Here is a 12,381-nt window from a genome sequence, read left to right as displayed (position 1 = left end):
AAGGTTGTAAAGAAAGCCTTTGGCATACTGGCCTTGAAAATCAAAGTATTGAGTAAAAGAGTTGGGATGTTATGGTGAGGTTGTATAGGACATTGGTGAGGCCAACTTTGGAGTATTGTGTGCAGTTCTGGTCGCCTAACTACAGGAAGGATATCAGTAAGATTGAGAGAGTGCAGAGATGTACTAGGATGTTGCCAGGTCTTAAGGAGTTGAGTTACAGGGAAAGATTAAACAGGTTGGGACTTTATTCCTTGGAGCATAGAAGGATGAGGGGAGATTTGATAGAGGTTTACAAAATTATGAGGGGTATAGACAGAGTAAATGCGAGTAGGCTCTTTCCACTTAGATTAGGAGAGAGAAACACGAGAGGACATGGCTTTAGGGTGAAAGGGGAAAGGTTTAGGGGGAACATTAGGGGGAACTTCTTCACTCAGAGAGTGGTGAGAGCGTGGAACGAGCTACCATCTGACATGGTAAATGCGGGCTCACTCTTAAGTTTTAAGAATAAATTGGATAGATACGTGGATGGGAGAGATCTGGAGGGTTCTGTACTGGGTGCAGGTCAATGGGACTAGCGGAATAATATTTCAGCACAGACTAGAAAGGCCGAATAGCCTGTTTTCTGTGCTGTAGTGTTCTATGGTTCTAAGACGTCGCAACTGCACTGCTGCGCGAGCTCAACTCCATCGTTTAAGCCATAGTTGGCCTCCAACAGTGTGTACATGCGAGAGGGGTGCCGGGCATCTCGATCTCACTCCAGCTATTCCTCCTCCTCAAGCAGTCAGCCTGGATCTTTGGGCACCCATAGGGAGGAGGATCAGCAGATGTACACCCCGGGGCCATTCATCCAAGTGACACCGGGAGTGCCCAGCCCATCCGAATCCCATCTTCCTGTGACCTCAGCAGCCCCAGTTCCACAGGCCGAGGAGGGTACCACTGAAACACAGCAGCACCCTGAAAGCAGACCACTGTCTTCTAAGTCTCGGCCCTCCAAGGGATGCCCATCAAGATCACCACAGACAGGGTATTGCAGTCAGCAGGCTGCCTCCACCTCTGCTGTGGATGTCCTGGGAGCACCAAGATGTAGCGGCAGGGTTAGGAAAGTTAAGAAGATGTAGTTGCACAGCCTGGGCACGGGTATTAATCACTTGTACATACTGTCCACTACTGTCAATAAACTCCCAAGAATGTCTCCCTGCCTATGGCTCCTTGTTCTGATGAGCAGTGTTCTTGTCACTCCGATGTGAAACCTTCCTGCACAAAATAAAGGCAGGTATCTCAGTCCAGGGCCTCTTCCCTGTGCTCTGTGCAGCCTTCAGGCCAAAGTGATGGTCCAGCTTCACACTCCCTGGACACATTACTGATGCCTGCAGCTCGACGGTACTGGTCATTACTGCCAGTATGTGGTGGGCAGGTGCCACAGAGTTCTCTCATTCTCTCTGTGTGCTCTCAGCACCTTTAAGGTGGGGTTGCCCCCATCTCTTCAGCATCTGTGATCAGTGACACTGTGCTTCTGAAGGGGTCAGGTGCTGAAGGTGGACCAACAATCAGATGCTTCCAAAGTTTCATGGCTGCGTCTCTATGATATGACCCTGATCACAGAGTGTGAGTGAGCTGCCTTCGGCCAGACAAGGGTCAGACATTCTCAGAGGCAATGTGAAGATTTATGGAGTGTCCTCACTGCATATCATCATCATCTTCCTAAAATCAAGCGATTAATAGGTCTCCGCTACGTTTCCATGACAGGAGCATTCTCACAGAGGGTATGTGCACTGCCATAAGCCAGACTGGAGTCAAACATTCACAGGTGCAATGTGAGGATCTAAGGTGTCACCTCACTGTCGTCATCACCTTCCACAAATCTAGCAGCTATGAGGGCCAGCACCGTCTAGCCAGTGCAAGGGCCTCATCCCCGTCAACGTCGCCTTCGAGAACCACCTGACCTTCATCCCTGTCGGCATCCTCCACATCAGAGGAGACCCTCAGCTCCTCCATCGCCTCCTCAGCCAGCTCCAGATTGTAAAGGGAGCAGCAAGCAACGATGATGCGTGACACCCTCCGTGGACTGTATCGCAGGGCTCCACCAGATCAGTCCAGGCACCAGAACCTCATCTTTAGCATCCTGATGGTCTGCTCCATCAAGTTGTGAGCTGCAGCATGAGCCTCATTATACTGTTGCTCTGCTGCAGGCTGAGGCCGCTGCACGGGTGTCATCAGCCACGCCCTCTGCGGGTAACCCGTGTCCCCGAGGAGCCATCCCTGCAGCTTCTGTGGACCCTGGAAGACTCCAGGGATCTGTGACCAACTGAGGATGTAGGAGTTGTGCACACTCCTGTGGGATGCGTTTCTGGTGGTCGCACACTAGCTGCACATTCAGCGAGTGGAACCCCTTGCGGTTGATGTAGTTGACTGTGTGTTGCAATGGGGATCTGAGCACCACACGAGTGCAGTCGATGACATCCTGCACCTGTGGGAAACCCGAGATCTGGGTGAATCCAATTGGTCTTGCATCCTGACTGTCCTGGTCCCGGGCAAAATGCACAAAATTGTGTGCCCTCACAAAAATGGCGTCCGTGACCTCATGGATGCATTTGTGGGTGGAGGCTTGTGATATCCCACAGAGGTCACCTGTGGAGCCCTAAAAGGAGCCACTGGCATAGAATACAGCGCCACGATCACTTTCAAGGCCACTGGCAGTCGATGCCCGCCATGTCCCCATGGCACCAAATCCTGCAGTAGCTGGCAGATGAGCAGTTCCCTAGACAATTGGGGGGGATGATTCCGGTGGTCTGGCCTGACAATGATATCCTGATGTATTACAATGAGGTTCCTGATGTCCAATGGTAGGAAATGTGGCCCGCTGTTGGCGGGCTGAGTGGACCTTCATGAAACCAATTGCGGCATATTGTCCGCTCACACCACTGAACATGCCCAACGCCAGCGGACACGGAAAATCCATGAGCACAAAGGAGTTCCTCAGACCTTATTTTGCAAAAATTAACATAAAAACTTTTAACCTGCCAATTTACCCCTTGATGTTAACTAGATAACTAGGGTTCATTAAAAGATTTTTTTAAAATTAGCATTACTGAAATACCAAATTAATATCGAATTTCTAGAAATTTGATCAAAGCCAAAAAGGAAATGGTAGATGACACAAGAATGCAAGGGGTGAGGCAAGCAGGGGATGGATCATGAAGCAGGAAAAGTGTGCAGTGGCCAGAGCTTGCAGGGGATAGAGCTCACAGAGGGGATAGAACATGCAGAGTTGGATTGTGCAGAGAGTGAAGGGTGCTGGAGGAGGTGTGTGCAGAGGATGAAGCAAGCAGAGAGTGAAGTGTGCTGTGGGTGATACAAGCAGACAAGTGGAGGGTATAATGGGTGGAGTGTGTCGGGGTGAACCAAGCAAGAGGTGGAGCTCGCAGGGGTGGACCGTGCAGGGGTTTAAGTGTGCAGTGGCTGGAGCAGTAGGGAATGGAGCACAAATTTCACACGCCTGCTAGTTTTGGCCCCGGGGCTGTCCTGCAGAACTCCAGCTGGTTAGCCCAGGCACCTGAACTTTGTTTGAGGGGTTGCTCTTGCAAGGTTCTCTTTATATCAGCACTCAACATCGCTTCCTGGGCCTGTGATAGGATTCATGATCCAGGCGTACAGAGGATGTCCTCCAATTTCCAAGGAACTAATCTGACATGTGCTAATCTCGGTGGAAGACGGGAGGGATCAAGTTCTGGTGTAGGATAAAGACATTATGACTATTGCACAGAAAGTGGGCACAGGGCTGCATTACTCACTGCCTATGGCCACTACCTTTGGTCAAGGACCAGCTAAATATTCAGTGAAACTCATCCCTGGTTTGTGATGGGAACAATGTAGAATAACGTTTATACAGTCAATAATGCCCTGCATCTGGGAAAATGCAGTGTAGCAATGTAGCAAATCTGACAGTTCTTTCTTCCCGATCAGCAACCTGCATTGGGAAGATGATGTACAGCTGTCTCCTTGTGAAGAGAGCATCGTCACCTGTTTGATGGTCAGATGAATAGCAAACTGACTGATGTTGCTCATGTCACCTGATGCAATCTAGAATGAACCCATGGCATAGAAGTTCAGGGCCACCATAACATTCACACCCACAGGCAGTGCTGTGTTTGGCTTCAATTCCTGCAGCAAAAGGTGTCAGGTTAGTGACTGCTGACCTACTGAAGTACAGCCTCCCCACACACTGCTCCTCTGCAATGTTGAGGTAAGTCTTCCTGCTGCAAAGCACTCTCATACTCAAAGGCTTCCTCTGCTTTTGCCTCCTTTACCATCATCTTTGAGACTGCGCAGGTCTGTGCTGACAAACTTGCTTCTGCTGGTCATTCTAAGATCTCCACCTTTTCCTGTATTCCTGCAGTAAGTGGAGTGACAGATTACAACTGCAGCAAAATGTCAGCTATCCAACAGCTATTTTGCCAGAAAGATTTTTGAAACACTGCCTAAAGCAGCCAAAAAATGGCTCCAATGGTCCCCAGCAGCCAACATCAAGTATCCAGAGATGCCCTAATAGAGGTTGGGACCGCTTTAAATTTCAATTCTGTCCTCTCAGGGCAGAGATCTTGCTTCCAAGAGTTGCTGATCAATCAGAGGGTCAACAGCTCTTCAGTCTGAGCACCCCCACTGCCTCTACAGCCCATGCTTGAGCAGAGAATTAAACTCTGCCCAAAGTGTGCGTTAATCAATATTGTGACAGTCACATTTTGTGCACATTTCCCATGGGGAATTGGTGATTTGAATGCCAATTTTGTGCCTGAAAACTGTGCAGAGTGGAGATGAATTTCTATTCCCGTGTGGCCACCAGGTAAAGAGACGACTGGACACCACAATAATGCTCCAAATGTTAAATAGCCTACCAGCACAGTTAAGACCAATACTTGGGCTTTATGAAACACTTGGAACCAGACCCTAGCATCAGTCAGCACCTTCAAAAGAGGAGGTAAAAAAAGATAAAAAGGCAAAACAAATAAAAAATCAGAGCAGTTTTCGCTTTCTTGTAATATAATTAAAAATAGTTTATACACTTTCTTTCATTGAATTTTCATAATAGCCTGTTAATTTGTTAACTTAATAGTTGAATTCCATTTGTTCTGTTTACTTTTCACTAATAGACTCCAAAATAGAAGTGAAATTTTCTTACTTGCAGAGTATAAGGAATAGGCTTCTAAAAATGCCATTATAGTGTTCAGAAAACTTTAAGGTTAAGATTCAGAATATCATTTACGAATATTTAATGCTCCCATATTGCCTTGCTGTGTATGCTATTTTTATTTTAAATGGTGAATGCCTCTGTACCAACAGACAGTGTAATGTAGCATGAATACACTAAGTGTTTGTTTGTGAAGTTTACTGATTGGAATTTCTACCCCTATAAATATACTGCTGCTGAGATTTCAAATAGGAAAAATTGAAATTTGTACTAAATCAAATAGTAAATATGTGATGCATCAAAATTGCCAGAAATAACTGATCCTGCAAAGCATTCTGCATTTCAACTCACTCTGAAAGCTGACTTTTAATTCCTCTTGTTGAAGCTTATGATACTTAGGTGGACGACCAATCCTGGAAAAAAGAGAAACAGCAGAAAATTAAAGAAAGATATTAAACTTGAGGAGTAAATTCTCACTGAGGTGGTGATTTGTGGTTGTTCGTATTTCTGCTGCTTCATTTTGCAGTGCACCTACCACCAATATGCTTTTTATCAGCCCCATGTGTATTTCTGCGTGTCTCTGCATGCTGATAGGGGAAAATAGGCAACATCTGATTCACTAGCTGAAAGAGAATATCTGGAACCACGCTACCATAAAGTGAAGCACAGAAATTTGAAACATCAAAGAATCAGTGTTTTATCAAAAGGATCATAGTTGAGAGCACTGTCTTCCTTTGGCATTCAAGAGGTACGATGTGCTGCTTACTAGTGTGGATGATTTAAGTTCTTGTGATGTAAAATTCGTCTATAAATTAAGACCATTTGTATACTATTTTCAGTAAGATAGTTTGTTAATCCTGTTTTCCTTATCCTGTTTGTTATGGACAAGCATCTACTGTTGTACCCTTGAGTAAATTGTTGGCCTTTTCTCAATCACTTTATTGTTATGACACACTTTAATGTTTATTATGTTATTCCTGAATTTGGCAATGTGGCTGTGCAGAATAAGTTTACTTTTATTTCTAAATAAATACAGTACTTTATCCTAATGCATCAGTGTTCAAAATGTATGTGTTGGCGATCTGTGAAAGTACAATAAATACTGCAGAACAGACCAGAGATTTCAGCAGAGTTCAAATATAAGAAATGTCATTCCACAGTCCAAATGCTTGACTGTTAACATCTTTACTAAAGTCTGAAAATAAAATGTCTGAACTATGATCTTGCAAAAAATTAAGAAATAGTCTGCATTTATTATAACTCATAATGAGATAAATGTGTCTTTGATGAAGTAACTGCTTTTTGTCGAAGAAAATTTGACTGGTGAGATAAGAATTCCTCTTGTGCAATGATACTGGAAGTGGATGAATATTTCCTATTAGGTACTTCTACTAAAATACTAAACATTTCACTAGAAATATTAAAGAGAAAATATCATGAATGTATTTATGCTGTTGCTGAACATAGCAACCAGAGGACTACTTAATCCAATATTTTAGTAGGAAGAAATTTTCTCATGCATTTTTATTGCATATTGCTGCAAGGCTAAAGCATATGGTTTATGCTTTAAATATAAAGCATAAACTTTATGCTTTATATTTAAAGCATAAACCATATGCTTTAGCCAGTCGTAAAATAGCATGGTAGCATAGTGCCTTATAACGTGATGGGTCATAGAGTTTGAGAATAAGACTTTTTATTCTGTCAGTCTGAAACATGTCAAATTCCTGATTGCCACTCCATTACGAAAGCAATAGCTGGCTATCTTCCTAAAGCTAGTGGAATATCAGAAGACACTCCTGCAGACCTCCGATGAGCATTAATGGGAGCAAGTTACCTCCTCACTCTCTTATCTAAGGAAATGTCATGGGCCTAAAAGTATGGAAAAAAACAAAATGTGGGAGGGAGTGAAAAAATTATCTAACCATGATAAACACCAGTCATTAACCAACTTACTTTGATACAGTTGATTGTTTATTTTAATTATGCAATTGTGCTTTATGGCATTTACCATTATTACCTCCCATGATGTCTTGATTTCTTTCTTCGACCAAACGACAAGAGATTTCTTTTTCGGGAAGAGCCTTCTGCATCTGACATCTCTACCTTCATCCTTGCTTGATTCCTTTCAGCTAATGGACAGCCTGACAGACGATGATGGGCAGTGAACTTCCCAGTAACATGCCCCGAGCCATCACAACCAGGAGTTGGGCACTTACTGAGGCAATCAGTGTGCACAAAACAGATTCAGTCACCACATTGCATAAATCTATTCCAGTAAGTCTCGGTGTGGGGTAACATTGATGGAAATGAAAATTCAAGAAGTATATCAGTGAGTAACATAAAAATATAATGTATCTCTTTCACTGAAGTTCAGATGGATTCTGTCCTTTACAGTAATAGCTGACTTCGCAGATGATAGAATGACTACAGACACTTGAACTTTAAGGAAAAAAAACAGCTGGTCACACCTATGTTTCCAAAACATTAAAAATTTGGCAATTGGGTAGGGCAACTGTGCATGTGTGCAAGCATGCAGGAACAAATCTGTCTCCTGGCATTCAGAGGATCTCACAAAGCTCTCCAGCTATCCTGAATTAAGATTCTGCCAGATGCAAGAACAAGAAGTACACATTATTCTTTCTATTTGTGTTTTCAACCACATTCTCAGGAAATAAAGTACGGCCATTTCCTCATGTTCCCTCATGCACAGCTGCAGCAAGAGCTCCTAAGTGTTATAAGTTACATCAATACTGCCACTTTGTCTTGGTATGTAGTGGCTTCTGATTTGACATTATAATGAAATAGTAACCCGCTGGAAAGGATTTTTCACAAAGCTTGGGCCTAAAGCCACATGGAATTTAACTAGAATATGGTTTCAATCTTGGCTTACAGAGTGTTATTGGCCCTCCTGCACTTTGTAAAATAGCTACAGAGTCCAACAGGTTGACAAAGTAAATGTTCCTGCCAAGCTCTGAAGAAGTGAGAAATTTACTAGCTCTGGAACAGAGCTCTTCTTTCTGGTAGGAAGTTGCATGTTGCTCTTTGCAGCTACTGGCCCCAGTTGGATCAATATAACCACAATTATCAATTCTGTTGGTATTAGTTCTTTATTTTTTAGAATTTGGAAAATAAATATTTAACATTAAGCTGATTATTACATTTTTCATATAGGCCTTCGCAAAACTATGTAGCAGTTCTTGACTAAATATTTTGTTCTTACCAAGAAGCTATTTTATCCAACTCAACTGTTTTGTGGTATTGCAAACTCAAAAGTTCTGATTTTAACCTGGAGCAGGTTATTAGGCAGATGAGCATCAAATACTCACCCCGCCAACAGCCACCGCACCCACACCCGCTGACCTTATTAGCGTAAGGCACAGGAACATTTAATGCCCAGATCTCATCTGCATCCCCCTTGTCAGCTGCCTGCCTGAAACAGCAGCAACATGGTAAGTGGCAGGGAGAGGGAGCTGCATGTTTTTAGTGGGGCTGCATGTAACACTGGGCAGGTGCCATGTCACCACCTTCCCACCCATTCCCATGCTCACCCACATAATAAGGGACCAGAAATCAGCAGCCTGCCCCGTCATATTTAAATAGATAATCAAGAGTCAATTAGGCTTGTTAACAAGCCAATTGATCCTGATAATACATTGCCCATGCCATAAAACTTTTGGCGTGGGCAGTTGGGTGGGAGTGGCAGCCCGGTTTTATAAATAATCTCTTCAAAGGGCAGGAAGGAAGGGGAGGGGGTTGTTCTATCTTCAGGGACCTCCCTTTGCTGATCAAAGATAGAACATCACCTTTCTTCCTACCACCCATAGCTTTAGACCCACTCCACCCATCGCTCCCTCCCCCTCCCTGACCTGCTCAAATCTTCCCTGCATAAGACCCCAGACTTACCTGATTTCAGGGATCCAGGGGCCTTCTTCCTCCTCTTGCAGTCCCGTCAGCGCCACTAACCCGCTCTCGGCGCTGCAAGGGCTAATGGAGCTGGCGGCCAATCTGATTGGCTGGCAGCACCTGAAGAAAGCAGGACTTGCTACCCAGTGAGGGGCAGGAGTCCCTGTCGGCCGTTGTTTAGCCTGCCCACAGCTCATTAAGGCTGCGGGGCGGACTGGCATGCAGCAGGTCGGCTCCACACCATCTTTGCTTCCGGCGGGGAATGATGCCAGCCATCCGCCCCCCCCCACCCATTATATTCAGCTCAGTGTTCTACATTCGGCAGGGGGGGGGCCTAATTTTTTTTCAGCATGCTTATTGGATGAGTGCCCTCATACCTGATCTAACTCTGGATCCTCTTTACATTGTCTTCACCTGGCAGGAAAAACACAAAAGCTTCCCCACTCAGGTGTGAAAAAGCAGGTTAGATGACCTGAACTGTAGCGGCATTATCTAGTCAGTGTCCGAGGGAGCAGGACACTGGAAGGGGACAGGAAGAAGGTCCCAAACTAAGGAGGGGGGCAGGAAGAGGTCCCAGGAGCAATTCCTAGGTAAGGTACGAAGACAGAGGTCAGGAATATTTGCCGTTAAGCTGAAAGAAAGGAGCAGAGAAATAGGCTCCAAATTAAAGAAAGAGCTGCAGTGAGCAGACTTGAAGGGAAATGGGCTTGACAGAAGCCCTGAAGATCCGAGGAGACAGCTAAGGGTTGGTGACTCCGCGCTGCAGGCCACTGGGGCAAAGGTACCCCTTTGAAGCAGAGCTGTTCTGCTTGGCACAGCTAAAGATCTGAAATCATGTTTGGAGGGTGACGCTTGAGTGTACTTCGAAATACAGGGGAAAGGAACCTCGGAAGGTGAGATTGAAAACCTGTGAGGTAAACCATTGTAGAAACCGCCCGAGTAAGTGCAACTTTTGGATAGAATTCCAAGGCGAGATCTTCAAATGCGGAGATTGGAAACTCTTGTGAGAAACATGAAGTTTCAGTGAAACTGGTTGGATCATTGACAAACGTCTGGGTGCTTTGGTCGCACCTGTCATTTATTGAGGAATGTTCAGTGTGTCAGAGAGAGAAGACAGAGATTTTAAGCTCTCTGAAAAGAAAAAATCTACAAGGCCACTGGGCAGTAGTTAGCTGAATAATCAGTTATAGGACTCAGTAAAGTGATCAGTTGCGCAGAGATGCTACTGGAGGGCTGAGTTTCAGGAGCTCATTTGTTCGCTCTGCAGTTGAAAAAACAATGAGTTTAGAGTGCGGTTTTTTGGTGTCTCGGGAAGAGATACAAGTTGGATGAGAGGCATCAAGTGAATGCTCAGGAATTCACCGGAAGACAACTGTGTGCAACTGTGCCAGTCCCAAGCAAGAAGCCTTTGTGCCAAGCTAGTGGTAACTCTTCACAGGTACCCTTCAAATGAGTTGAGCGATTCAGCCTCAACTGCTAACTTAGCCAGTAAATTCCAGACGCCCACCACCCTCTGGGTGAAAAGGATTTTCCTCATGTCCTCTCTAATCCTTCCATCAATCACCTTAAATCTATGCCCCCTGGTAATTAACCCCACAGGTAGGGAAAACAAATCTTTCCTGTCTACTCTGTCTAGGTCCCTCATAATTTTGTGCACCTCAATTAGGTCACCCCATTAGCCTCCTCAGTTCTTAGGAAAACAACCCTAGCCTAACCAACCCCTCCTCATAGCTGCAATTTTCAAGCCCTGGCAACATTTTTGTAAATTTCCCCTGCACTCTTTCCAGAGCGATTATGTCTTTCCTGTAATGTGGTGACCAGAACTGTACACAAAATTCCAGCTGTGGCCTAACCAGTGTTTTATACAGTTCCATCATTGTTCCCTGCTTTTGTATTCAACGCCTCATCCAATAAAGGAAAACATTCCATATGCTTTCTTAACCATCTTGTCCACCTGCCCAGCCACCTTCAAGGACCCCAAGGTCTCTCACTTTCTCAACCCCTCTCAATAACTTCCCATTTACTGAGTATTCCCTTGATTTGTTTGTCCAACCCAAATGCATTACATCACACTTATCTGGATTGAATTCCATTTGCCACTTCTCCACCTAGGGCAGGATCTTCTCTCCCGTCGGCGATGGTGGGGGGGGCGGGTGTTGTGCGGGAGCAGGCGCGAGTGGATGGGTTCCTGATCCCCCAGTTAGGGGTGTGCCACCATTTTACGTGGGCAGGCCAATTAAGGTCCGCCAGTCATGCGGGCGGGGGTTCCCTAGCCTGGATGCGCGCGAAACAGTACTCAGATCTCCCTGAGGTAAAGTGCTGCCTCACAGAGATCGGTTCAGCTTTGAAAGTTTGACTAAAGATCAACATGACTGTCACATGAGCTGGAACATGTCAATTTATTTTATTTAGACATTTCAGAAAAATTTTAATACCCTCATGAAACCTCGTCCCACCCATGGATGAGGTTTCATGTTTCTTCAGAAGCCCGCCTGGGCTCCCGGCCTCCTCGCCAACCTTAAGGTTGGATGGGCAGATCCATTGACTACCTCAATTACTTTATTAATGGCCTTAAGTGGATGTTGACAGGTCGGCTGGTGCACAGCTGACTCAGCTCTGCACATGCCGACCTGGAAATGTAAATGATGCGGGGTGACTTCAGCCCTGCTCCCCCCCCACTCGCCAACCGGAAGATGCAGCCCCTAGTCAACCAAGCCATTGATATAATTCTGGCGGCGACAGCTATCCTCTTCACTATCAACTACATGGCCAACTTTTGCAAATTGTTTTACTTTTTTAACTTCATATAGTAAGTTTTTTTGTTTGCAATTGTAGAATGTGTGGCTTTATTCTCCTAGAGGGTGGCCGGGATTTAAAACTTTGTCTACTTAGACAAAAAGTTACTGATCCCTAGCTAGATTATAACAATACACATGCTTTTAATAAAGGAATTATAGCTTTTGACCCTGCTAAACATGCTTACACTGACTGAGATGAGCTGTACTGTTAAGTGTTAGGGATGTGATAGAAGTCTTTGACAGTCTTCCCAAACTTAACAGGTACTCACCGATGATGAGTGGTGTATTTAGAGCTCTTTGTATGATTAACAGCTTTCCACCCTGGAGTTGGACATCCTCTTTGCCCAGATTCAGCTGAAGAATCTGTTACTTCTGTAAAAGAAAAGGAAGCATCATATTTAAACAAAGCTCCTGATCAACATTTTCCCAAATATAGCTGTTGATGGTGCTTTACAGTAATCTGAGAATTTTTTATTTAAACATGCATGCTTT

The 12,381-nt window shown here is 44.8% G+C and overlaps 1 protein-coding gene across 1 annotated transcript in view; it reads right to left on the bottom strand.

Moving 5' to 3' along the window:
• The window catches only part of l3mbtl1 (L3MBTL histone methyl-lysine binding protein 1), a 52,371-nt gene that overhangs the window by 5,336 nt on the left and 34,654 nt on the right, over window positions 1-12,381 (bottom strand). Inside the window, exons 11-13 of the mRNA XM_041205444.1 lie at window positions 12,159-12,261; window positions 7,206-7,403; window positions 5,537-5,598 (exon numbers count right to left, since the gene is read on the bottom strand). Coding sequence (XP_041061378.1) covers window positions 5,537-5,598; window positions 7,206-7,403; window positions 12,159-12,261 — 363 coding nt within the window. The remainder of the gene's footprint in view (window positions 1-5,536; window positions 5,599-7,205; window positions 7,404-12,158; window positions 12,262-12,381) is intronic.

The sequence above is a fragment of the Carcharodon carcharias genome, chromosome 14 (assembly GCF_017639515.1).
Source record: "Carcharodon carcharias isolate sCarCar2 chromosome 14, sCarCar2.pri, whole genome shotgun sequence".
NCBI lineage: Eukaryota > Metazoa > Chordata > Chondrichthyes > Lamniformes > Lamnidae > Carcharodon > Carcharodon carcharias.
Note: the sequence above shows the minus strand (reverse complement) of the source record. Positions and strands in the feature narration are given on the sequence as shown.